The 27,808-nt window shown below is 39.7% G+C and overlaps 1 protein-coding gene across 2 annotated transcripts in view; it reads left to right on the top strand.

The window, feature by feature from the left end:
• LOC131591946 (xylosyl- and glucuronyltransferase LARGE1) overlaps positions 1-27,808 on the top strand; it is a 270,653-nt gene that overhangs the window by 181,519 nt on the left and 61,326 nt on the right. For both annotated transcript variants that reach the window (XM_058863082.1, XM_058863081.1), the window contains one exon: positions 27,485-27,589. In XM_058863082.1, the coding sequence (XP_058719065.1) occupies positions 27,485-27,589 (105 nt within the window). The remainder of the gene's footprint in view (positions 1-27,484; positions 27,590-27,808) is intronic.

Below are 27,808 nucleotides of genomic sequence, written 5' to 3'. Positions count from 1 at the left end.
TTTCAGCTGCCTTGTTTTTCACCTTTCTTACGGTTTACAACCTGTTTCATGTCTTCCCCATCACCATGTGTTTTCAACAGAGCACTGAGAGCCAGTTCTGTACTTAACCTTTCCTCAAAAGGTAGAAAATTATGAGGTGCAGACTTACTGATTTAGGTCACTGTTTAGTGATATAATGAATAAAAAACTAGAGATGGAAATGTCATAGCTACCTAGCACTAAGTGGTATCTGGTATAAAGTCACTGATTCATTTTTTGTTCTAAAATACTGAAGGATTAACTCTTGTGACAAACCTTACCCTGGATCAGATACCATCTGTCTTTCCACAGTAAGCTTAAAGTCAGCCCAAACTCCAAATCATGTGTTCAGGCTAATGCAATAGAAATGTCATCTGTGCCCACATTTGACTGTGTATGAGGTTTGCTCTGCTGGGTGATTCATTCGTGAACAGAACCTGTGTACTAATGAGCATGGAGCGAGGCTTGGACTAACTTGGTTGGAATATATTGTCCTAAGGTACCTTGCTATTTAGCTCTGAGTTCCACACTGAAGGCAGACTGAAATGCAAATTTCTTTAAGATGAAGTTTGGAAGGCAGATTCTAAAGTAGGAGAAATTTGATTTTCATTATCCCAAGTTGCGATTAGTCTTAATTTATCCCTTGGTAGAAGAGGAAGATGTTTAATCATTTCTCTAACAATATGTAAGGCTTCCAGGTTGTCAAAATTAAGAACTAAAGATTAAGTTAGTAATCTCTGGAAAGTGTATTGAGACCTGGAGAGCACCTTTCATTATTTTTGTCCCCTTGTGACTAATGCTTGAAAAAGCAATGATAAACTCTGAAGGAGGTTGCAACTAGAGTTGAAAGCAGAGACAGGAGAGCTGTAATTTAAGGCTGAGGGCTTTTTTTTTTGGGGGGGTGGGGGCAGGTAAGGAGAAGTCAAGCTTACGTGTCCACCTCTGCAAAGATGCACTGAGGATATGCTTCTTAAGGTACCCAAAATAACTGGTACTTTTTGTTCTTCTCTCCAGAGACTGCCTCTGTCTGGCCTAGCTGTCAGACGAAACACAAGCTTGTTCCAAGGAGCTTTGTAGCTCTGATGTCTTGTTCATAGTCCATTGTGAAAGGGCAAAGAGGAAGCAAACTCCTTCAGATGAATCAGGGTAAAGAACTGTCACAAGTGTTTTAATAGCCTGAAAGCTTGAAGAATCCTTACCAATTCCAATGGCCATTTCCTGCCCTGCAAGTGGAATTAGTATCTCTTGGCAATATATTGAAATCGATAGAATCCAGCAACTGCCGTGAGTGAAATTGTAAACAATTACTAATGAGACTTGAGAAGGAAGACAGGTGTAGCTGCATCACAGTCTTTCCTTATAGGCTTAGAATGTATTCAAACTGAAACAAGTTACTTAATTATATATTATGGCTGAATTTCTAGTGCTGTTGGTGAAGTGGTATATTGAGATAGCAGGGTGTTGTAACCATTTCCTCTCAGACCTTACCAAAATTTCACAGTAACTGTGTAGAATTGATGTATTAAAAACCACCATTTTCTCTTTCAGGGGATCATGCAAGACTGTGGTGCATTTTTCACTTAAAAAAAATGTGTTACTAATGGAGATCTCAAGAGATGTCAAGGGAGACATTTGTGAGGCCAAGATCCTTTGTCTCATTTTCCACAGACTGAATCCAGAGGAATTTCATTACTTTCATTTAAGCTGTCCTTGGATTTATATTGGGGAAAATTAGATGAGAATCCAGCTTTTAATTAGAAAACAGTGCATGTGTGAGATGTACAGTGGGGTTTTTTTTCCCTAAGACAAGAGACTTAAGTGATCAGCAGAGGTCTCCTAGAAGTACTTTTACCATCTATGTTCAACAGATTAATTTTTCCTAAAAAAATAAAAATGCAGGAAATTCTGTTAAAAAATCAAGAAAAAATGAAGGAACCAAAATTTTGGAAACTGTGGAATGTGGATAAATTTGATGATTGTGAAAGAGAAGTTGTGATAGCTTTCATTTGGAATAGCTTGGGCTTTGTATACTTACATCTGAGCTGTAGTTTAAGGATCTCCTGTTTTTATTCCACACAGTATAGCCTATGTTGTAGTGGCACAGTCCTGTTCCTGAAATGCCATTGCATCTATCAGTGGCGAGTTAATAATTACTCACTTGCAAACTGATATGATTTCTTGTGAAGAATCACAAGTCGATTTAGCAGTGGAGTGCAAGAGAAACAGCTGAATTTGAGCGTACAGCTCTGTTACACCTCTGTTAAAAGGGCATTTTAGAAATCTGGTGCTACACAGATGTGGTGTGCCTGTCTGCTGTCAGCAAGGACCAGCACTTTTTCTTTCCACATTATTTTCCACATTACAAGTTCAGGCAAGACTCAGCACTGGAGGCAGGAGTGTCTAACTCGAGCAGGGGCTGAGTGCCAGGCAGCCTCACAAGTGAAACATGAACCAAGCATTTCCTGTCTTCCAGTTCCTGCAAAAAGCACTACAGATCATAGCTCTCTATTGTCTAGTATACTGCTTTCCACACATTTTCACCCCATTCAGTATTTCTCTCTGGGTTTCTATTCCTCAAGCTTATTAACTTGTGCCTTTTACATGATGATTTTTTTTTGCTAATTTCCCCACCTGCACTGTTGTTTCTGTAGGTCTCTGTGTAACATTTCTGCTCTGGAGGTGTCTGCAATAGCTCTGGATATAATGGCATTTACACTGGTAATCAGAGTGTTTTTTACCCCACTTTCAGTACTGTTAACATTTAATTGGTCAGCCTCAGCTGTGGAGAGTAGAGGCATTTTAACAGCCAGATGTATCACAGGTCAGGTTTTATGGACCTGGCCAGAGGTCAGAATAAGGAGCATATGTGGCATCAGCACACACTTTTCGTAGCTGTGAAATAACTACAGGATTCTGTTTTTATTTAATATGCTGGTCTTCCATTCCCTCTCTTTTTAGTTTTGGGTTTAATCCTCTCTTTAAAATTTTTCAAAGTCATGGGTTATTATTTTCATAGCCAGTTCAGCCGTTCCATTATGAATGCTTCTCCTTTTATGCAGAGTGTCAGTGGAAAGGATGTATCTGACCCACCTCCACTGCTCACTAAGGCAGCTGCCTTTGAAGTACATGTAATAAACTTTCTCTGATGGTAAAAAGAAAAGCCTCATTAGTTCCAGCCCATATTTGGGATGCACCTCTATCCACACTTGTTCTGCTTCATTCTTTTTAGTGTTTAATTATTGATACACCTTACATGACTCATGCAATCTTACACTGGCAAGATACTTTCCTGCATTTTCCCACCCCCTTTAACATTTTCATTTCCTCACTCAAAATCTGGGTTACATTTACCCCAGGGTCCATGAAACATCTGGCAAAAGAACATAGCAAAAGAAACCCATGTGCAGTAGGTTGTGATGGCTGAGCAGGGCAGTAAATCCTCCCTAGAAGATTCTCAGGAAGAGAAAGGTGACGGAGCTCCAAAGACAGGCAGCTGCTTGCAAGGAGATACTGTGTCCATGGAACACTGGCAGGTCTCCTGAAGAGGTCATAGCACAGAAAACCCAAATAAAGATAAGATGTCCAGGACACTTTAACTCTGAAGCTCACTCCCATCTGCTGAAATGTTTAAATATGCTAAAAGATTTAGCGTGGCTTGGACTCCTTTGTTTACCAGTCTTACTTAATCTGCACTGTGTATGCAGTTAACAGGGAAGTTCCTTGAAAGTCTGGAATAATTTTCTTCATAGCAGCTCATATGGTGTTGGGGTTTAGATTTTGTGACCAAATCAATGTTGATGGCACACTCATGTTCCTGCTTTGGCTGAACTGTGGTTGCACAGCACTAAGGCCTTCCCCAGTTCTCGCTCTGCCCCATGGTCTGTTCTTTGGTGGGCACTCAGTGGGCTGGGATGGGACACAACCAGGCAGGTGACTCTCACCAGCAAAATAGTTATTATTCAATGGCATTCAGCATCAGCAGCAGCACTAAAAGGTAAAAGAGACAGCTTTAGGGGATTAGACATCTTTTGGTTAGGATCTGGCTGGACATCAGTTACCCACAGGAGGGACCTTGGCATGATTTGTTTTGCTTTGTTTTCTTCCCTTCCCTTCCCTTCCCTTCCCTTCCCTTCCCTTCCCTTCCCTTCCCTTCCCTTCCCTTCCCTTCCCTTCCCTTCCCTTCCCTTCCCTTCCCTTCCCTTCCCTTCCCTTCCCTTCCCTTCCCTTCCCTTCCCTTCCCTTCCCTTCCCTTCCCTTCCCTTCCCTTCCCTTCCCTTCCCTTCCCTTCCCTTCCCTTCCCTTCCCTTCCCTTCCCTTCCCTTCCCTTCCCTTCCCTTCCCTTCCCTTCCCTTCCCTTCCCTTCCCTTCCCTCTTCCTCTACTTCACTTATTAAACAATTGCTTGTTGGTTTTGTTTTTTTCTTTCAATCTGGACCCCCAGGTTTTCTTGCTTTTATTCTTCCTCTCCCTCCTCCCCAGTGCCACTGAGGGAGAGGGGAAGTGAGTGATGGACTGTGTGGTGCTTTTTTGCCCACTGGTGTTAACACAAAACACAGGTACAAGAAGTCCTGCCAGTTAGCTCTCAGTATGGGACTGGTATGTCTTCATCTCTATTGTGTCCTGGTGAGCTGCGTGAACATTTGATGGCTACCAAAGTGGTATCACTTTTGTTAAAAAACCCTGGCATTAAAAAATACGCAGATAGCTGTGCCAAAGAAAGTAAAGGTATCATCACAGCCTTCTGTGCACAGGAGAAAAAACACCTGTGTAAGAGGGATATGTGGACCTGAAGTACTGATTTTGAGAGGTTAATTCCTGAAACCTGCCTTAAAAAGGATACTCTACCATGGTAAAACCCTCAAAGATCAGGAGACCTACTTAAAAATTATGATGTCAGGAAAAAAGAAAGTATGCAGTTTCTTGTTTGTCGTTCAGCAAAAAGCTTGCTCTTTAGAAAAAGCAGAAACCACCAACTTTTTCTGTTATTAGATACTTTTAGAATATGGAATACTAATAAACCACCCCCAAGGTATTTTTGGGGCTCATGGTGCCTAACCCCATAGAGGAAGGAAGATACTGTACTGTAGAAACATAATTAATTGTCGGAAATTAATTTCTCCAAATGCTTAGGAGTGTTTCCAACCCCTGCCACAAAGCACAGTGTGTTCAAGAAATTTCACAGTGGGGACATTTTGAATCCTCTAAACCCATCTCCATTTGGCAGGGCACAAGTAGGAGCAGTAGGTTCTGCAGATCTGAAAATATAAAGCAACATAAAAAACAAATAACAGGAGTCAGGGGTTTATTAACATATGAAAGTATGATATAATCTACTTTTAATTGGTAGTGCTCCAGAACCCTACCTTAAACACACATTATCAGAACAGAAACTGTCCTTTTAGTATACAGGAATTAAGTGATAACATATCAAATACTTGCGTCTGTGAGCAGAACGAGCTCAAAAATAAAGTAGCAGATATCTGGCATAATCAAGCCTCTGCTGCTGTATTTTTGAGAGCTCTTGTTCTGCCTTCAGTGCTTCTTTCCCATTTTTTAGCATTCCATAGTAAAACCCATCCACCAGTGTCGACAACTGATGGCTCTGCTCGTTTGAAAGTCCTTTATAAGGATAAACCATGGAGTTCAGCATGACCACAATGGGATGAAACTAAGGTAAAAAACTGTGCCTCCGCACAAGTTTGTTGATTCAAATCCTCCACTAGGATTAAACGTGAAACCCATTCTGTTAGGCCTCTTTAGTTTAGGCATCTTGTCTCTTCCTATTAGTTATTAGAGTCTTTTTGAGAGTGTCTTCTGCCTCTGCTGTCTAAAGAAACAACTTCTCCAGCCTGCTTCTGGAATCAAAAAAAACCCAAAAATGTATGCACCACTTGTAAGCTATTATGCAGAGGCATGTGGCATCAGGAGGCTTAAATCGCCATGTGTGTCCAGCAGATAGCTCCTGTTCACCTGGCAGTTGCCTAGTAGGTAACCTGCTGACTTTTTCTGGAAAAGGCTTGGAAAGCTGGTGGAAAAAGCCAGACATGTATGCATGCTGGTGCAAAGGGGGTATCTCTTTCTTAAAGTATTTTCTTTAAAATGTACCTGCTATGCTTTTACAGTGGTAGAATCAGCACGGGGGTTTGGGCCCCTAGGAAGAAAACTCCTCTTTGTGATACTCTGTCAAATCCTTAAATAAAGACCACTTGCTCAGGAGAAGAAGACAGTTTGGCCAGTTTTTCAGAAGTGCTGTTACTAAAATTTGTGTGAGCTGTGGGTGTTTCAGCTCCTTTGAGAATCCAGGCTTTCTGGAGAGCATTCACACTCTTTTTTCATAGCAGGTCTCTTATTTTCATTCTCTATTCTCTCACTCCTTTCCCAGCAGTGTAAAGGTCACAGGTCATGTGCACCCAAGGAAGAGGAGGAAGGGAAGAATGTTTAAGGCAACTCCCTTTCCCAGTCACTAGATTTGGGTAGCAAGAAGCCTTCCCTTACTGACCCACCAAATCTGTAGCTCCTGGTTCAAGACTGGAGTGTGCTATGATTAATGAAACATGTTTAGTAGTCTCATTTGAGCCTTTAATGGTCTGTTATCTGCATTATGGCTTTAGCGTACCCTTCATTATGATTGATAGCCTGTTTGGAGTAGGAGGCAGGGTAGAGGGCTGCTTTGAGGTGTGCACACTGAAGAGAGAACTGAAAATAGCATTTGAAATGCCATGTTAATCCTTCAGGAATCCTTTAGGATATATCTCTATGAGGGCAAACATATGCACGTGCACCTGAGCTAGTTAACTGCACTGGCAAAGTACTGTGTTGCACTGGTAGTTCAGGCTGAGAAATGGCGAAACTACAGAGACAGAACGCTGCATTAACACAGTTGTAAGGCTTTTGATACTTAAACCAGCTAAGCTGTCTCTGCCAGACACTGTGGTATGCCAGGTTCATCCACCTTTCCTTTTCTGTGTGTTTCAATCTTTCCTACAAGCCATAGTATGCTTCTGTTCCTCCCTACATCGGCAGTAGGGTAAACACAGCTCTCTCTTGAATCAATCAATTTCCCATGTCTTAAGTTTAGTGGGAGGATTGCTGACATGCAGATTTGGATGTTATTTAGCCACTTGTTTTGCCAGCCATAAGCCTGAAGGGATTATGTTGCAGGTTAGCGAACAACCTTCAGGAGTACCTAGCAAGCATCTACAATTTAAATTTAATGACCTTATTTAGTGAAGTACTTAATCATAGGCTGAAGTGTTAAAGCTCATGAATAGTCTCATTGACTTCAGCAAGATTGAAAATGATGATGGCACTGAGATACAGCACTGAGTTAGGGCAGATAACATCAGAGGTTGTCCTGGCTAATAGATTCAGGACCAAGTGTTGCTCTCCACCAGCAGCCTCTTTTATCCCCCTCATTGAACAGTATCTGCCAAATGTGGTCTTTCCAAGTACAGAGGATACATGAAGTACTAACTTCCTCTTAGGCCTTTGATGCTGAAATTTAGGCTGAAGTTTAAGATCATTGAATTTAGCACTGGGAAAAAGATGGAACAGTCAGCAAAATGTCAGAGTTGACCATGACAAACTGCTGCTGCTCCCCACTGGCACATGCTATGGCAGATGTTGCATGCCTGAGGCTACAGAGCTCAATGATCCCTAGGAAAAAGAGCTCCTGCCCACAACTCGTGAATTCTTAACACTGAAATAGTTTCGTAACTAAACTTCAGCAGGTTAAAAGTGTTTGCAGCAAGAAAGGGAAGCTAACTGGAAACCTCCAGTTTCTATAGAAAACTAGTTTTAGCCTCTTTTGCTTGAATTTCTGAGCTCCCATGTGTCATAAACTGTTAACATAATCGTTTTGATCAATTTTGATAAGTATTAGGAATATGTCACCTCTGTGTCCATCTGAATGTGCACCTGTCAGTTTGCTTGTCACTGCTCTTCCTACTGTATTATTGCACAGAAGATACAAATTTTGCCATCCATTTCTTCATCGTCTTCATTCATGTTCATGAATTATTCTGGTCATTTAATGCATCCTAGCTCTGCATTTTGTGGATATCTGTTCTTGGTAGCAGCAAATCTGCCAGTTTAATTGCTTTCTCTTTAACCTCAAACTTTTTCTCATTAAGTCGGTGAGTAATCATCTTATGTTATTGAGGATACTAGGGTGGAAAAGTTGTTACTGGTTCTCTTTGAATTCTTTTATTTAATAAAATGAACTATCTAAATAATAATCCCTCCCCTCTGTTTCTAGAATGCTATTACTTCCTTTTAGGCACATGGAAGCTTCAGCCTGTTTGCTTTTTAATTAAAAGTAAGTTTTCGGCTGTGTCTTTTCATCATCAGAATTTTCTGTCACCTTGAAATGAAGGCTCTGGCATTGTCTTTTAAATTATTGAGCACTGACCAATGAGGGAAGTTCAGTTTAGAGTATACATTAATCTTCTTAACTACTCTCATCAACCTGACTGTCCAGCCTGCTGTGGTTTCAGTATTCCTGTTTGCTGTCCCTCCTCTGTCTACCCACCAATAATGTATAAAACATCAATATAATCTCTCCATGCTTGCTAATTACTGAATTCTGTATTCTTTGTGTTCTGACATGTTACAAAGCACTTCCCAAGGTCGTGTCTGACATGCATAAGTTGGTGCAGAGAGCTTTTCCTTTGCCATTTTGTTAGCAGAACTTGGAGTTGAAAGCATCTTTGCTGGGGAAGTGACTTTACTCCCTCTGGGAAAGCATTGTGTGTCTTTTTTTTTTTTTTTCCTTTTAAATTCACTGATTTGCAGAAGATCTAAAAAGTTAATCCTTTAAGCAGAGATGAACTAATTTGCAATCTTAGCAACAATTTAGACCCTTCTGTTGAAACAAGAAAAAAGGTTCCTGATTTATACACATTAACATTGTCACAGTGTATTGGCAAGCTTTGTTGCTCATGAAGTAAATTGATAAAAATCCATAGAGGGATTGAGAAGGAGAAGAGCAGTTCTACCAGGTGGAACAGCAGGGATCTGAGCTCTGCTTCCCAGCTCTGCTGCAGACATAAGCAGACACTGTACTGCCTCTGCAGTCCTGGGTTCTGTCTGTGGGTTCCTTTCTCCACCCCCTTCTGTCTTGCCTAATCATTACAAGGAGTGTGTGAATGTGGGGCCCCTAGCTCTGGATAAACTCCCCCTGTCCAAATAAATTGCTAACAGGAATAAGTATTTTCCTCACTGAGCCCTTTTTACACTGAGAATTCATAGTTCCCTCTGATTTATCTCATGTTTAGCCTCAGTGGAGTAATTGTTGAAGATTTACTGTGAATACGTGAAGTTGTAGCTGTCTGGTTTTGTTGCAGTTTCTGAGGTGCTATTTTCAGTACACCTGAATGGTAGCTGTCAGACACTTTAGAGGGCAAATACTACCATCTTCTGTGAAATTTAACATTTAGGGCCACACATGATTCTGGTACTTTCTACCTGCAGAGTTTCTCCCCTTGAAAACATCAAATTAGATGTACTCTCACAGTGATCAAACAGCAATATACACATCCTGCTATGCCATTCTGGTAGCATTTCAGAAATAGTGGTTGGATTCCTTTTCACTTGGGAAAGTTGTTAGTTTTAATATAGCTTGCTCTTCTAAGGAGCTAAACTTGGGCCATTCCGGATTAGAATTCACGAAGCCCAGTTTCCCAAATGGCAAAGCCTCTCCTACACAGCGTGTGCTCCACAGAGCGTGCCTTGGCCAGAGGGTGCCTTGCCAGCAATTCTGTTCTTGGTCTGACAGCTTTCCTCACCAACTTTCCCAGAATGGGAAAGTGGGAGGTTGCTAATCAGCAGCAAAGCCAACAGCTGGTGTTTTTATGAGAAAATATATAAAACCCAGAAAATACATGAAAAACACTTCATTCTTCTGTAGCATAAATTTACCGAGCCCAGTTCTAACCTGTTACAAGTTGGAATGGCTCCGTTTGAGATAAAAGGACTCATACGTGCTTGCTGTGTCTGAATATTTACTCCTTCAAGTCAATTTGTGTAAATGGAGGGTCTTCATTCCCTGTCACACAGACTCACACCACTGAATCACTTTATCAGGACTCACAGCAGGTGCTGTTGCTGAAATAGAAGACCACCCTGTTTAAGTATATTTTATTCAGTTGCCCTTCAAAGCCAGAAGTGCTGGCAAGTTTTGAGGATTTAACAGTACTGGTGTTCACTGGAGCACCCTTGACAGATATTATCCAAGGACACACATGCCCATGCAGCAGAACACATCAAATTTTAATGCAGACGCAGAGACATGAGATACAGTTCCATTGCTCAAGTATGGCCTACAGTACAAATTGAAGCTGATAAATGGAAATAAATCTGAGAAGAGAGCAAATTCCTTATGCAAAGGGACAGGAACTTGAGATTTTCTAGTGTCAAGTCCAGATTGAACTTAATGTTCAAAGCTACTGCAACATGGCTATAAAGTGGTATATTCTTCAGAAATGTCCACTAAAAAAATTTAAATTCAGTGAACTAAGTTATGTACTGAACTAAGTCTGAAGTTATGAATCAAATTAGTTAATCTTCAAGAAGTGATTGACGTATTCTTAAAGTCTTCATTACCCACAATAACCTTAAAAACTTTCTCATAAGCCTCTGTGATTATCAGCTCCCCAGCAAATTAACTGTACCACACTCGTGTCTTCCTTTAGTTACTGATGAGCCTAATCAAAGCAAACATATAGAAAGGAGGGTTGACATTTTTCTCCCCTTTCCAGTCAAATCTGACCCACTTACCACGCTTATTCAGGAATATGTCTCAATCTGTCACCATGGAAATCATTTGATGTCACAAATATGAGATTTTAGAATCAGTTAATATGTCAGGCAGGTAGACCAAGACTAATTACAAAGGAGAAAAATGAAATTTAACACACATGCATTTATTTACAGTAAGTAATGATGGGAAAGGAAATTAAGCAGCAGCTCATGATTGTTAAGTGGTCCAGAAGAAATACATCAAACTTTTTATGAAAGCTGCTGTAAGTATTTAAATAATTTTTGGATTCTACTGTAGAAACATTTTAATACGTGCAGTATCATACACCTTGGAGCCTACTAGAGACTTCCACTCTATAATTCTTAGGTAGAATTCATTTCCATTAACAGTTTCATATGCTTGTTTCCATATTTCCCCCCCCCCCCCCCATCCCTGGCACATATTGTTGTTACAGGCATATTTATAGTGTTTGTTTATCTTTCACAGTGACTTAATAATAAAGTACATCCAGAAATTATTAGAATTATTAAAGGACACTCCTTTTTTGTTAACATTGTTCAGTAGGGTTGATCTAGTTTCTGCTGCATATGTATATGTACATGTTTATAGTTGTGTGAGCAAAAACTTACTGAAATTACTGAATGTTAGGTCTTGGTTTTTATTACACATATATTCACACAGACTTTCATTTAATGATTATTCATGTAGAATATGGTTTTGCTATTTTTGAGAGCAAAGAATCCATAGGCTGTTTCTCAAACAGTAGAGTTGAAAAGAAATTATAATAAAAATTTATAATATTTGTTGTATCTAACTTTCCTTCCTTTTTACTTTGTAAAATTATTTATTTTACCATCCATGCAGCAGAGGGAATAATAAAGTTTAGCTGGAGGTGATTTTTCATCTTAGTTGTCATTTGAAGAGATTCTGACAAGGTTTTGTAGACCTAAAAATCAATTCACTGTACTTTATTCTTTGATGCATCTGTAATGGTTTTGTACAAATGATCTTTTTTTCTTTTCTTGTTATGGATTGCAATTAAAAGGAAAAGAAAAAAAAAAAAAAAAAAAGGATTGATTTGCTTTCTGCATAAGAAGTAGACATCCAGTATGAAAAATGACACCTTTCTCTTCTGAAGGGAGATAGTAAGGATTTGCATTAATACCCAACACAGTTCTTCCCCATTGGGCTTTCTTCCAGCCAAGAGACTAGTCCAAACAGAAGGAAATAGCTTGAAGTCATTCCATCCTAGTTGACAGTGGTCAGAGAATTAAGTCCAAATCCTTGCATTTTATCCACCAGTAGATTATTCCATGAAGTCAAACCAAGTTCAGATGTTCCTTACTCAAAATAATTTTCTAAATGTGAGTTTAAAAAACATTTTCATTAAAACATGAAAATTTCTCTCCCAGCTTGGCCATGACTTCAGATGTTCTTCAGTGCAGTCCATAAAAACGCTAGGTACTTGTCTCTCAGTTCTCCTCTCCTAGGTTTGCTGTGTCTCAGAGTTGCTGATGGGGGCAGGGGGAGGCAGATAATATTTTGGACCTGCTGAACTTAACTGAGCAACCCTGAAATGCTGGTTCTCCCTTCTGGTACTGCAGAAAATAAACCTCAGGAAGAAGAGCTATGTCTTAAATTTTGTGGGTTTTCCCCTTGTTGGTCTCAGGGGTCAAAAAATCCTTTGTTCTACACACACTTATTCTTTTCTTAAGTAGCAAGGTTTCCTTACTTTCCATTGTTGTTTCTGTAAAACAAAAGCCTGACAATCCCTTTTCTCCCTGAGTCCTCCAGCAGAATGCTAATGTTGAGTAAGGGCTCACTGAAGTGACTGTCAGCTTTACTTTAAGAATTCCTGTGTGTAAACTTCTCATATCGTGGAGGGATGTTGCTGGTGGTTTAGGTCTCCTCAGGACTGAGCCCCTTGGGATACTCCCTCAAAAGGCAGTTTCCCTTATCTCAGTTCTGTTTCAGGAATGATTCTCCAAAGGCTCGTTAGCTTCTTGTTTCTCATGTTTATTAATATATATCAAAAGACTTGGCAGGTCTTCCCCAGATTTTCTGCTCAAGTTCAACCCACCATCACCTGGCTCAAGTTGGCTTGAAAAGCACAAAATGGCCCCAAACTACACAGCTTTTTTATCTTTATACTTATTCTTACCCAATTAACTATAGACATGTAAATTATTTTTCTTAGTGACCCAATGACCCAACACCTGTGTGCTACAGTGCGGCATTTTCTATCCAATCACCTACTACTACCCAAAAACCTCTAGAAGAAGAAGAAAGCAGAAGGAAAAGACACAACACCCTAAACCCTCCATCTTGTCTTCTGTTCTCTAAACTAGCTTAAACTCTAACTTTTTCACCCAGTGACTTAAGAAATTCTCTAATCTACACACTTTTTTAGCTTTTCTGTTTAACTTCAACAGTTGTTTTCATAGTGTTATATGGAACTCAGTGTTTTTTTGGATGTCAGAGCTAGGCATCAGAGACAAGGGCACACTCTGTGCCTCAGACTTAAACAGAGGGACACTACTTTTCTGGTCTGGAAGCTGTCCTTTTTCCAGTCATGCCTAACATTATAGTCATCCTGACTGGAGGAGAAAAGTATGCAAGAAGATAACTTTCAAGGTAGTTCGATTTATCCTAATGCTCTTGCCAGTGAGTCACTGCTGTTTTGATCATTTTTGGTTTTTGAACTACAGACTCAATAGATTGTAAGAAGCAAATGAAGGGAAGTGTTTTTCTTTCTTGCAGCAATTTAGAAAATGATTTTCATGTTTCATCTGCACAAAGATGATTTAATTAAATACTTTAATCCTGGCCACAAATAATTTGTGTAGTGGTTTAGTGAGAGACGTTCAGCATTGTCTTGTCATAGAGCATTTACTTAATCCTGTCGTACCTGCTCGATAATTACTCTCTCAGATCTGTCCTTCCATTAGCTACAGAATTAGCTTAGAGGACTTGGAGGAAAAGAGGAGGGAAAAAATCCTTCAAATTAGTTAATAATTTATGATTGCTCTTGAGTCAGCCCTCGTTCAGTCTTTCTGAGGGGCAAACCTTCCCATCTGTTGGGAAATGAAATAACATCAGTACTTCGCAGTTTCTAGAGCTGATCAGAATCTGATAATGATAAATAGGTCTTTTCTCCACTTCCAAAACAGATAATGGTCTCTTTTTAATGCCTTTGTGTCTGAAGTCACATCTCACATACATATTTCTTTCTTCTAGTGCAGATATACTCACACAATTCACTTCCTTGCAGCATTGATCTTGTAAACTTAAATGGGAAATTGTTTATTTTCCTTTCATGGAAAGACAGGAGCTGAGTTGGTCTTCATCTGGTGATAAAAAATGGAAGGGTGTCCCAGAATCTGATCTATGTCTTGGAGATTTTTTCCTCACGCAATTAATGGGCTAAGTGACTGAATAAGAGCTTTAAATTCAATCAGAAGGTCACATCTTACTCTAGGAGGACAGAAACTAGCATTTCACATGTTATGGAGTGGGTCTTGTGTTCTGCTCTTTTTTGTTACTTGGAATAGGTAAGTACCACAGAAAATGATCCTTATATTTCTTATTCCAGTTTGCATATTCTTACAGCATTGAACGCAGAGAGAAAATCTTACAAATAAGACCGAAAGCAGTCTTGTCAAGAAGAAGTTTATTTCTGAAAATGCTTAGGATGTGATAGGAAGCAAGTGTAGGTCCAAGCTAAAAGTAGTGCTAATGTTGTGTGGAGTTAAGAAATGATCCAGGGGGTCACTTATAACACTGTAATAGAAGGTGACCAAAACTGGATGGATTAAAATGTAAGTTAATTAGGATACATTTAAAAAAAACCAAACAACTCTTCACAGATGATACTGCAAGAGTTATTCAGAACCACCTACATTATCTTCTCTTTGTGAAGAGTAAATCCTAGGTATGTCTGTCTGGGACTACACAATTGGATTTTATAAGTGAGTACAATGTTTATGTACCTCCAGGAAAGAATCATGGAGAAGGAAGATCAGTTCTGCCTTCTAAAAGGGCAGAGGTGGAAGCTAAAGTGAGATACTGAAGGGAGCCTTGCACAAATCTACCCTCGGTGCTACCAAAGGATTTACCTTTTTTAGAGATTAGAACAGATTATCTATAAATGTTCCATTTACTGGATACTTTTGGAGCTATAAACTCATGTCCAGACAATTTTGTTTGGAGTGATTTAAGAAATTATTGCTATCATCTCTTCAGTACTTTTCCAGGAGCTATATTAACAGGCTTTATGGGGACTTACTGTCCCTCTCAGTCTCCAAATAGCCATTGTAGAGGAGCAGTGGTGAGGGCTGCAGCTAACCTGGATAACTGGACACCAAGATGAACTGGGTGGGCAGTAACTCCTGCCATGGGGTGGTAATTTCTCAAATCAGTGTGCTTGCTTCTGCAGCATTTATGTGATTGAAGCCTGAATTAATTCTCACAGTGTTAAATCCAATGGAAGTAAAGATTTCATCACTGCATTTGACTGGGTCTTACTGATCTTCCCAATATGCAGCCAAAATTGCCTTCTATATCACTCTATCATTCTTTTTTTGACTTACTGCCTTTCTAATCTGCAAATGCATATATTAACTTCTTGCTGGTTTTTAGTACTTGAAAGGCAATCCATTTTTAATTTGCTGAAGTATTAAATATGTTTCTGTTGTAATTTGTATTTATTATGGTGCTTAATGGCTATGCAGCATGACTGACAAAAGGTGACATCAGTTTCCACTGCATGGAACTATGAGCCAATAAAGGGTCTGGTCTGACATGATTATCTGATGATTGAGGGACTTCTTTTTTTCCTACCTGAGAAAGACAGAGGAGGAAGCCCTTTGTTTTGTAGTTTATTTCTTCTTTAAGAAGAGGCTTATGATACATATAGGCTGTGAATAATTTTCTCATACTTATCTCATGCATTTATTCCCTTTTTTAAGAGCAGGTACAGTGTGCCATCTGACATCTGTGCTTATGAGGGAGTGAGTTAGCTAGGTTCATTTTAGAGATTGCAGTTTTAATTTTGTATTCCATCTCATCCTTAGACAGGTGAAGAGGAAAATAAGTAAATAAAAATTTACTGATATTTGACTTGCTGTTTTTACCCTTTTGATTACAAAATTTATTGAGATTCAAGATAGATTCAGAATTCATAACAGCATTTTACTACTTCATAAAGCAGACGTTGCTTACACTTTCATGCATTAGTAGGGATTAAGGGGATTAGCAGATACCAGAACTTCCTGTCCTTTGCATGCTTTCCTGCAGCAATTGCACACTTGGTTTCCTGCTTCTTGATGTCCTCAGAATGCTTAATTCTTTCATGCCTCTCTCTCATTTTATTGTGGAAATATGAGGGTTTTTCAATATTTGAGATGATAATTTTAATTCGTTAGTACTTTTGAATGAAAGCTTGAGTGCTAAAAGTCACTATAAAAAAAAACAGTAAAATTAGGCTCAGATTAATAAAGGGATACTGTTGTTGAAATTTAAATCTAGGTGGAATTCCTATACATAATTAATAAAGAAGTTCACAAAAGTTTTTCCAAGCTGCTGATAGGCACGTTATTTTTAACCACTCGGGCATTTTAAGTTCTGCTGCTGTGCCTGCCTATAGATGCTGTTGTTTTGCTGAAGCCCAGCAAATCCTAGCTATTTTCAGCCTAAATCCATTTTACATCCTTCCTCTCCTGCACATAACCTTTTAGAAGGTCCACTCAAGTTGACCTCCTTACAGGGGAGGAGTTTGTGGGGTTCTAGTGTGACGTAGGAGCACACAGCCAGAACAGGGAGGGCCTGTGGGAGAAGTTGGAGTGATGCTTTTTCATAGATGCAGATGACATGTGAGGCAGTTTGCAATCTGACCAGGTGCAAAGCCCTTCAGCTTCCAGGAGGAGAACCAAAAAGACCTTTCTAAACATTAAGACCAGTAGACTTCTGCCCTCTTTTTGCTTTTTATCATACATTGTCAACATTATCTAGTGAGCAAGCTCCCAGTAATGAACTCTGGGTCTCTCCCCATCTGTCTCACTAAATGCCACTTGGAACAAGTGCCTTTTCATTTGACAATAAAATCAATGAGTGAAATATTAGAGGCTTGAACGATATGATGTGCAGAATACATTATGGGACTTGCGTTTCAGTGGACAGCAAGTCTTGCCCTTTCTTCATGTTATCACCAACAGATCTACTTAATGAAACTGGTGCCTTCTACTAATTTCTCACCTCTTCACCTTTGGACTTCAGCTCTATTGCAACACTTCAAAGACTCTCTGACTCAGGGCTGTGTGTTAGAATTCTGTATTTCCTGTGTACTATTGGTCTCACATTTTTCATCTGTTCATCTTAATTAAAGCCAGACCTGTACTAACTAAATAAATAAAGGAGAGGGAGCTTAAGCTGATTTTCATACTACTTGTCTTTATCCCTTTACTTAGTTGAGATAGCCTTTTTCCTCTTTGCTTGAAGATTCTTTAAACAGCAGGAATCACTCATTACTATGCCAATGAACAGGGACAAAAGGGAGCTGTCAGTGCTGAGACAGACTTGTTTCAAACATCTGAAAACCTCTGGTACTATCCACAAAGAGTGATATGCAAAAGACTGAAGAATGGGAGGTTTGTTGTTTTTTCCAAACTTTACTGGATTCTGCATCAGGAATATTAACTGTTTCATTGTCATGCTAGCAAAATGTGTCATACGTATAGTAAACAGCCATAAACTAAGACAGTAAACTAGCAAATGCATGCTAGCAATCCACAAGGCATCCTGTACAATTTATTCGTGGAGCTGAAGGTACTGAGCTCAATGTGAGCTGAAGATTGCTATGTAATTTTACCTTTGTGCCCATCATGACTGTAGTATTGGACATGCTGGCAAAACTGAGCCAGTGCAATGCATGATTTCAAGCTGGGTTGCATCTCTTACTCTCTAGGCTCAAGATGCAAAACAGCAAGTTGTTTGGTATCAGAGCTCTGTCCTATTTCCTGATACAGGTTTAGTTGTGCTTAATCATTAGGTGTGAACAAATATTTGCTGTGTCATATTACTGTCTGATACTCCTGATGCATAAATAATTCTTAGCAGTAGTGGATGTGAGCTCTAACCTGTCTTGAAGTCTATAATTAAAAGGATAAAGTGAGCTGTTTACACAAACCAATTGTTAGTGTAGTAAGTGCCCTTAATAGCATTGGCAAGAAGTGTTAGGCAGGTAGCATCATCTTACTGCAGTCTGTGTCTACTGAAGAGACAGCTCCTGAATTTTCATCTAGAAGAATTTGCAGAGGCTGACAAAGCCACATAGCCAAAGGGAAATGCAGAGCTTGTTTATTTTTTTAACAGAACTGAACCCAACAGAGGGGAAAAATAATGTCAACATAGTTGGATTTCAACACCACATACTAAGACTTGGCAACCTTTTTCACATTAAGTGGATGAATACAGCCCTTTTCTATGCATTTTTTTTCTGATTTGTTTTGATTTTTTTAATTGTCACTAGAAAACCGACTTTTTTAATTTTGTTCATCTTGGGCGGGGGGGTTGTGCCTCTGCTTCTGCATTCTGGGATTTCTCTGATTCTTGGAGAAAGTATTTATGATACATATACTGATGTCTTGCTTACAAACATTCTTGGTGTGTTAATCAATTTTAAAAATTTGTTCCTTTTAAATAAAAAGAAAGGAGGGTTAATATCTTGTTGTTAATACATGATAGCTGCCCAGAAGGATGTGAAAGTAGGAAGCTGTGCAGTTTACTTGAGCAGTCTTGAGAATATTAGGAAGATCTTACTCTCTTTCTCTAATTCCTTGCTAGCAAAGAAGTTTACTATTCCAGCAATCTCAGATGACAACCACTGAAGCCTGATGAAGTATAGTGATGCAGTGATGTGGTGAAAATGAGGGACAGACAACTTCGAACCTCTGTTACCTGGTGCGAATATGAGTTAAGATCATTCAGTTAATGTCACTACTGACAAATGCAGCTACCTGAACGTCAAGAGGAAAGTGATGAGACATGCCTGGGATCCCAAGGGATGTACCCAAAGTAAATCTGTGTCAGGGCAGCACATAGCATTCAGAGATGAGGCAAGGAAAAGCTCAGCCATCAGTGGACCCAGTGAGCTGACAGCTGCTCAAAGATGAGCTGAGTGGGAATTTCTGAGTGATTACTGGCGGTGACAGTTTAGGCACTAGGCTATCATTAGGGACCATCTCTCAGTGTCTAAAATCGGTGCTCTGGGCCTCACAAGTCCTGGCACCTGTTCCTAGATCACCACTCACCTCCCCAGTGACCTTGGAAGTGTCACTCCAGCACCATGAGCCTCAGTTTCTCCTGCTGAAAGTTCTCCTTAATGAAGTGCTACTACTGAAAGGCATTGCCTCATTACATTTCAGAGCCTTATTGATCACACACTGCATCCTGCTGCTCAGCTCCTCATGACTGAGACACGTTTCACAGATGGGCTTTGTGCCAACAAAAATGTGCGTATCAGGACCTCATCCTCTTTATAAAATTGATGCACTTAAGACAGACAAAGTCATAGTGCATGGATAGTTACTTTCCTGCTCTTCACAGTTTTATTGCATTATCTTTGGCAGCAAAAAAACCCCATTTTTTGTTCAGTGATGGCTTATGCCTTCATAGCCCAAATTCAAACTGTGGTTTTAATACCTTGTATATTCCCGAAACTCTGGACCCTTTCTCTCAAATCAATGCCTGAATATTAGAAGGGGTGGACTTGAATTGACTTTGTTCACCAGGATGTTTTTCTGGCTTCAGAGAAAGAAGTTTTCAATTTTACAAGAGTGTGGGGTTTTATATTGAATAAATCAAAAATTTAAAAGGAGACCATGATAAGGGAAAAGCCATTGATGTGAATAAAAAAAAATAAGGTGTGTAGTCAGAGCAGTGGGTACATCTCGCTGACCTCCTGCAGCCTGGTTAGAAAAGAGTATTTACCATCTGTAAGAGGTTCATGTGAAGTCTCTTATTGCTGTTAATCAGATGTCAGTTCTACTGCTGGGACAATTTGTACTATAAACAGTGACATAGAAACTGAGGTGAGGAAGGACTGGCTCAGTAGCCCATGTAGCTGGTATGGGCCTCTCTTCTGCTCAAGCTTACAATTGCACAACCATTTCATTCTTCTCCAGACTCCATGCGGAGCACATTCCATGGCAATGAGTTGGGCATATCACAGAATGGGTCCAGGTTGGAAGGGACCACAGAAAATCTCAAAAAGTTTTGTTGCAAAATGAAACCTTTTTTCTATGCTTACCCTCCTGTGCTCAGCTGCTGAGAATCCGTTTCCCTGAAATTCTGCAGATGAAAGTGCTGCAAACATTAATGATAGATTTACTAGCTTTGCTGGGGTTTGCTGGACTTCTCACTGTCCTCTTAATTTTTCTAACAAGCTCCTTGGAGGACACTGGAAGATGAGCAGAAACCCAATATATTTGCTTCTTTTGATTGATTTCATTCTTTTATCTTTCCTTATGAAGATGAATCAGATCTAGGTCTTCACCCCAACTTTTCTCAATGCAGTACTGTGTACTGCATCCTCTTGATCACCTTTTATGTATGCCTTTTGAATCTTCCCTCCTACCACATACAAAACATTTGTCATGTTTCTCTCTGTATAGATTCCTGCCAAGTTATTTTTCTTCTCTGGTCTGAGTTGCTTTAACTTCTTTTGTTCTTGTCACATCACCACCTCTGAGTGCATCCCAGAAGTCAGCTTATACCATTGCTTTTCATCCTTGTTTCAGCATTGCCAGAGTTTGCCTTTATTCCTTTCACTTGCTCTTTTCCATTGAGTCAACCTGGCTCATCTTGACTTTCTCTGCCCCTGATATGTTCTATCTACCTCTGACTCATTTGTCTACCATCCATTCTGATCAGGTGTTCACTGCCTGTATCCTCTCTGCTCCCAGCTCTAGTGTTCTAGACACAAGAAGGTCCTGTGGAGCCATCCTCTCCTCTTCTGAGCCAGTGCTGCTGTGCCTTCAGTGAGCTACTCTTTGGCCTTCTTCTCATCCAACCTGTGCCTTATTAGCTCTCCTTGCAGTTGCTCTCCAAGAGTATTTAGTCCACTAAGAAGGAGTAATGGTTGCTGGGAAACAGCAACGTACTTCATGTAAATGAGATATCAAGCGAAAATGTTTAACTTCTGCAAGAGGCGAATGTGAGGAAACTTTACATTTCCATATGTAATAAAGAAGTTCTTCCTGGCAGAGACTATATATTTGCAACACATATCTGTGTATATTTATGCATGTATATATGTACGTGCATGTGAATGTGTGCATACAAATATATTGCATATATCTGTCACATGTTTGCGCACCAGTGGAATAAATGCACAGTAGACATCAAAATACTCAATTCTGTTGAACACAGAATTGAATATCCTGTACCATAGAGGTGTATGAGACAGTGTCAGACTGTATTTTTAGACTCTGGCACACTTGTTTTATAGAGCACACACAAAGTTTCATGTGTGTATTTTACACTAGATTTATGGTAAAATTTCTAAAAAAAAAAATTATAGAGAAAAGTCCTGAGGGATTTTGTGCTTGAAGTAAATTTTCAGAGGTAAGTCAGGGCATTTGTTGCATGAGAAGACGGAGTCTCTTTTGGAATGAGAGAGGATATGGCAGTAGAAGAGAGGAATGACCTGGGAGCAGGAAAGAACATGAATTTATATAGACAGTGCAGGAATTGCAAAGGGCAGTGATAGTGAGGATGAAGAACTTGAACTTGACAGTGATCTGAAGAGGTGGATGAGAGATGTGGCAGGAGAAGAGAAAGATTTTAGAAGCCACATATTTTGTGTGAACCAGTATATGGTCAGGGGCAGGAAGGCCATCAAGAAAGAGTCAGTCACTCAGGCAGGACTTACTATGAAGTGCAACACATTCAGCTGGTATCAGTCAGCTTAAGTACACTAATTTCATTGAAATCATGCTGATTTATACCAGCTAAGGATGTGGCCTCACACATTTCAGAAAGAAAGGGTGTCTTATGCAGGTGTTTAAAGGCTGAAGGAAAAGAAATCAGGAGAAGAGAAGAGGCAAAGGGCATTAATCAAAGATTTTAAATCATGCAGAAAATAACTCTGCTTCATTGCATCAGTATAGATTCAACTAGTCCTGACAGTGTTCATCAGGCTTGGTACTGGCCAATTTAGAGTATTTCCAGCATTCAGAATATGTACATTTTCCCTTCCTCCCTTTTTTCATTTCTGTGTCTCTTTTTGGGAACAGAATTCTGAAGTTCTGAATCCTGCCAAGCTTGAAACTTAAATTCTTGTTGAGTCCTTCTCCTCTCTTTCAGCTTACAGTGAAGACATGCATTGCTCTAGCAGTATTTGGCTGTAGCTCCAGCCTTCATGTCTATATTGAATTCTTAATTATCTAAACCGTGGCTGTTAGAGTAGTTAGAAGTAGCAAGACAGAGTTCTACTCTGTTCTCCTTCAGTAGTCTTCACAGTGTAGAAATTGCTGACTTACTGTGTTTTTAGAGGCTGAAAACTACTTTGCACTTGATTTTAACTTTGAAGGCTTCTACCAAAAACAACTAAACCTTGCAAATCCAACAACCAGGAGAACTGAGCTGAAACAGGTTTTTTCTGTGATATCAGCTCACCCTTTGGCCATGGGCCATCAGAAGGTGAAACCCCAGCCTTTCCTTCCCCTTTATAATGCCTTTTTATTTTCCCCTTTCTGGAAACAGTCTGGTGGCCTTAGAAAGTGCAATTCACACAAAGTGTTTGCAGTGGGTCCAGTGCTCTTACTTTAATTGCAGTGGAGTCATGTAAAAACCACTATAGGTTTAAAAGAAAAAAAAAGCTTCCACTAAAGAAGATGTTGAAAGTACCTGTAATAACTATAACTTTTTACTACTATTTTTATTGTTTGTAATAGCAAAATAAGTCAAGGCAAGAGCTGAGGTTAAGGTCCTGTGTACCATAGACTGTAGGGAAGATTACATCCTCTGAAACTGGGAAAAAATTAGGGCAGGATAGGAAAATATTGCTCACAGGCACCAAGATTAGCACCAATCAAAAGCAGCAGATACCAGACCCAACATAATTAAAAGCTGATACTCCTTCAGGTGTGCCATGTGCCATGAGTCACTGTATCCAGAGGACCCCTATGAAGTGCCACCATACAGCTGCACTGTTGTGCAGCTCCTCCCAGCTGCTGGAGACAGCTCCATGCTGGATGGAGTTTCAGCCTGGCCACATGCTGCTACTCTTATCCTTTCAGTAGAAATCAGCACACACTTACTAACTCTGAGGACTTACATTTGTAATATGTGAGACAGGCAAAATGGAAGAGGGGTGAAGTATTTTTCAGGGAGAATTGAGCAAGAGGCTGTTCAGTGTCGCCCAAGAAATCAGTGTCACAGCTGGGAGCTGAGTTAAGGTCTGGAGTCCCCTTCAGTGTCTAAGTTACAGGATAATGCTTTCCCCTCCATTAGCCACCAAAAATCTGTGAAGTAAAAGCAGAATTGAAGGCACTGAGTTGTCAGGTTCAGAAGTGTCTGTTTTTCCATGGAAACCTCTTCCCAGCAACAGCCAAGCTTCTCATCGTGCGAGAGCTGTCAAGCAGCTGTTCTGTGCAAAGTGCTGTAGCTGCAGCTGCTTTCTGGAGAAGTCTCAGCCCACAGCCAGGCAGCACACAGCCCCATTCCCAGCAATCCAGCTGTAATTCTTCTGCCTGTCCAGTAATTTTTCACTGTGGTCATGCCAGAATCATAGCCTTGTTTTCTCTTGTCTGGCTGTTAGTGGTGATGAATGAAGAAGTAAGAAAGACAGCTTAATTTTCATAAGCTAACTTGTGCCTGGAGTAACAGAGAGTGAGAGGAGTGTACTTAATCATAACTGCAGGACCAGAACAGAAAATGATAGAGCTTTTGCTGTTAGTTGTGGTATTTTATTATAATAACTCTTAGGGAGAAGAAACCGGCAGCTCAGAATGCTGAAAGGTTCAAATCCATTAATGGTAGGCACCGTGCTCTCATCTGCTGGAAGAATAACTCACAGAACTCTTTTATTCTTGCCTTTTCCAAAAGTCTGTGCTGGGAGTGAACTCTAGTCCATCCTGCCCAGAACACCTGAATTCAGAGCGAGGTATGATCAGAGGTGAAGTGAACCTGGAGATGGTTCCTGCAGAGCTGTGAGCACCTCGCAGGAGAGGCACAAAGGATGGCAGAGGGACAGGCTGCTGCATGGTCAGAGAGCTGCTCACCGTGCCTGCTTGAAACCACACATCCCTTTGGCTTCATGTCTGTAACTTTGTGATGTGCTTGAAAAAGTAAATAACTAAATGAAATAGCTGGTGGTGGGCAGATATTCTCACAATGATTCACTAAAAAAACAAAAATTTATTAAATCTCTGGATGAATTTTTAGTTGTTTGCAACTGGAAGGACAAAACTTGGGATTTTTTTTTGTTTGAGCTTTGAGATGCATGGAATAATGTGGTCTATAGGGTATATATTCATCTGTATTACGTGTCACATTGTTTTATATTATTTAACATGAGGATGGCTGTACATTCTTAGATGTTATTTTGATATCTTCAGATAAAAATATTCAGGGAATATCTTCCAGAAAATATTTCTGATTTTCTTTTTTCTGTATTGATTCAAAATGAAAACCTTTTTAGAAACATTAATATTTACTGTGCAGATGAAATTCTGTATTTTGGATTACTTCTGCCTTAAGTCAAGACCACAGAGACAATGTAAAGGGAAATAAAAATATATTCTTCTTTGACAGAGACAGCAACACTACTCCAGCCTAGAGAAAATAGAAATATAACTAGAGAAGATGGAAAGCATATCTCCATAATTTTCTCCAAGGTGGTTTGGGAGACAAGCCATCACATCTGCCTAATAGGCTTTTATGCACCAGTAAGAGTTACAACAGGCTGACAAGTTGCATAATGCTCTACCCTAGGACAGTATGTGAACGTGTGTACATTCCCAGGCCATTGCAAAAGCAAACCAAAGCGTGTTAGCTCATACATTTTACTGTGTGTTTGTGACAAGCTAAAAGCATACGTACAGGCACTTATTCCACCTCAGTTGATACACAGTAAATCACATTATCTGATCCATATATCTGAGCCCTAAAGCTTACATGGTGTTCATCTCTGCCTTCATCTGTGTCCTGTATCAAACCTCAAGGAACACTGGTGAAAGTGAGATTTGTTCTGGTGTCTTCAAAATAAAGGGAAAATGCAGAAGGAAATTATACAACTACAGTAAATACATGCAAATCATAATTTCCTGACCCTTTTTTAGTTTATCTTGGCATGAGAAATAATAACTAAGTGTTTCAGGGGTAAGTTGTTAGAACTGAGATTTTGGACTGGTATGTGGGAAATGAAAACCATTAACAAGCATTAAGGTTTGTTCATTCTTTCTTATCCTTTGGTTTAAAGGCTGAAGTCTGTAGCATGTTGGGAAATCTTTGAGGCTAAAATAATGAAAGCAGATTGATGCTTCGTGGTAAAGAATTTTGGTACCTGCTTCTTGCAAATAGATTTCTAACATTTCATTTGATGGTATCTGTACTGTCCTGAGAAGGATCTGTGGACTGTTGAGTTGTGAAATGTACTGTTAGATTATGGGCAGGATCAGTCTCTTCCTACCAGCTTTGCCAACCCATTCTGTACCAGCTGCACCTGCATTTTCTATTGTCTGTTTGGTTTTTTCCTCTTCACCCTTTAATAGTAATGTTTCTTATCCTGATTTATTCTACTTCGGCTGTAAGGGAGTGGCTATAAACAGGCAGACTTCAGCTTGGAGTTAACAAGTGTTGGTTTAAACTGTGTCCTTTGACCTCTTTTTGCCTTAGGCTCCTGTCAGCCAGTTGAGATCCCTTTCATATTTCCTCACAGTATATGGCTTGTGATGTCTGATGTGCTCTCCAGTGTGTTCCATGTGTCTCACAGGTTGAGAGATGCTGTGGTTTATCTGTATGAACAGAGTTGCTTAGGATGTGTTTGCCTCTGTCTTGTTATTTCCTTCATTTGCTTGTGCATTGCACTCTTTAGTATTACCAGTTTTCAGTAGCACCACTGGGTGTTTGATAGAATCATTTTGCAAGGTTTTCCACCTTCTTAAAAAATTATTTTTGGGATCTAATGTGAAAAATTATATGTATGTGTAATAAATATGTAATGGAATAGGAGAGACGTCACTGGAAAGTAAGGTCTGGTAAGGAGTGTGACGTGTTATCATTAGCATAGAGTAGGATGATGCTGGAGTAGTGTAGAGTGGACTTGGTAATCTCTCAAAGTTATTTTTAGATTGATTTCCATTCACTTCTTGAACGCTTTCACAGTTTTCTGGATTATTTTTTGTATGCATTGGCCAAACACTGTTGCTCACACTCTTTGAAACAGCATTTGAGACATTTGGGTTACTGACATTCCACTGAATTACAGATACCACAGGAGAGTAGTGCAATCACCTTTCAAGCCAATTATAAAATTGAATTAATCATATCTGTCTTTATGTCTTGTTCTCAGCCTGACCTTGTCCTGGACCATACTGAAATTTTAGTAATACATAGCTGTGGTTCTACGTAAGCGACATAAAATGATCATTTCAGGCTTTCAGTGCACTGCTGTGACCATACACACAATTCTATGGGCATAGCAGGGATTTGAAAATGAGCCTTCAAAGCATGATGCTTAATTGCTTTCTCAAAAGCTTGCAAAATAATTTCCAGTACCAGTCTCAGTGCCCTCACTGAATATGTCCCTCTTTCAAAGCACCGTTCCTTTTCCTTTCTCTGACTAGATCCAAATGCAGCTCTCCCCTCCATCCTCTGTTACCACAGCATCATTTCAATCACTTGTTATTTACATTTTATACAGCACATTTTAGGATACATAATTAAGTCCTTATCTATACAAACATTCATTTTTCGGTTGATTTTTAAGCAGTGCAAACCTTCTAGACACATTTGATTTAAAATACATTTTACTCTAGCTGAAGCCAGCTGCTAATCAATGCAGGATAAACTGAAATAAAACTGAAGTCATAATTTCTATGCAGCATTCTACACAGGCGCACCTAAATGACTTTTAAATTACTCTCTTAAATTAAAACGGTGCAACTTTCTTATGTAGGTAAACTCTTCAAATGCAGTATTTTTCAGAGCAAAAGGGGTTTCCTTTGTGAAAAAAAAAATCCATGAAACTACTAGGGGGAGCTTGGGAAGAGAATAATTTGTTACACTGAGCCTTGTTCTTCAATTATATTTTCTCCATCAGAGTATGAACAGATACTCATATTAGATGATCCTTTTACCAACACTTAATTCTCACTAGGAGGATTCTCCATCATTGTATTCCAAAATCAAGCAGCATTCAGATTTGTCTGGGTGACATATTTCTGTCAGCATGACAAAGGTTCCCACAGTGTTTAATTACTCAGACTAGCCAGGGAAGAAGGGAAGAAATGAGCCATGCTGCATTTGCTGTGCCAGGCTTGCTTGTCTGTTACATAAGCTGGCTACTTCTGAGGGCATGGAAGGAAGGCAGCGCCCCAACTTCTGCCTTCTCTTTCCACTGGTTGTCCCTCTCCAGATTTCCTGTGTGTTTTCCATTGATTGGCTGTCTTTTATCTTATGATCTTCTTTCCATTTGCTCATTTTCCAGGGCAGCAAGTTCTTGGCTTGGTGGAGAACCAGAGTGATTGGTATTTGGGCAACCTTTGGAAGAACCATCGGCCCTGGCCAGCGCTTGGGAGGGGCTACAACACAGGTAAGACCTGAGGGTTTGCTTTGAATTAACACCTGCATTGAGTGTGCAGTCAGTCTCCTGGTAGGGAGAGTCTGAGATGTGGTAATTTGCACCTCCCTTCCTAAGCTACAGCTAAATTTATCTTTTTAAAAAGGAAAAATGATACAATGTCATGCATTTTGGAGTTTCCCGTCTTCTCTAAAAGCTGTTAGAAAAGACTGTGTGACATCCTTTGGGGAG

This window comes from Poecile atricapillus, chromosome W (genome assembly GCF_030490865.1).
Source record: "Poecile atricapillus isolate bPoeAtr1 chromosome W, bPoeAtr1.hap1, whole genome shotgun sequence".
Lineage (NCBI taxonomy): Eukaryota > Metazoa > Chordata > Aves > Passeriformes > Paridae > Poecile > Poecile atricapillus.
The sequence above is the reverse complement of the archived record's forward strand: the minus strand, read 5'-3'. Positions and strand labels throughout refer to the sequence as shown.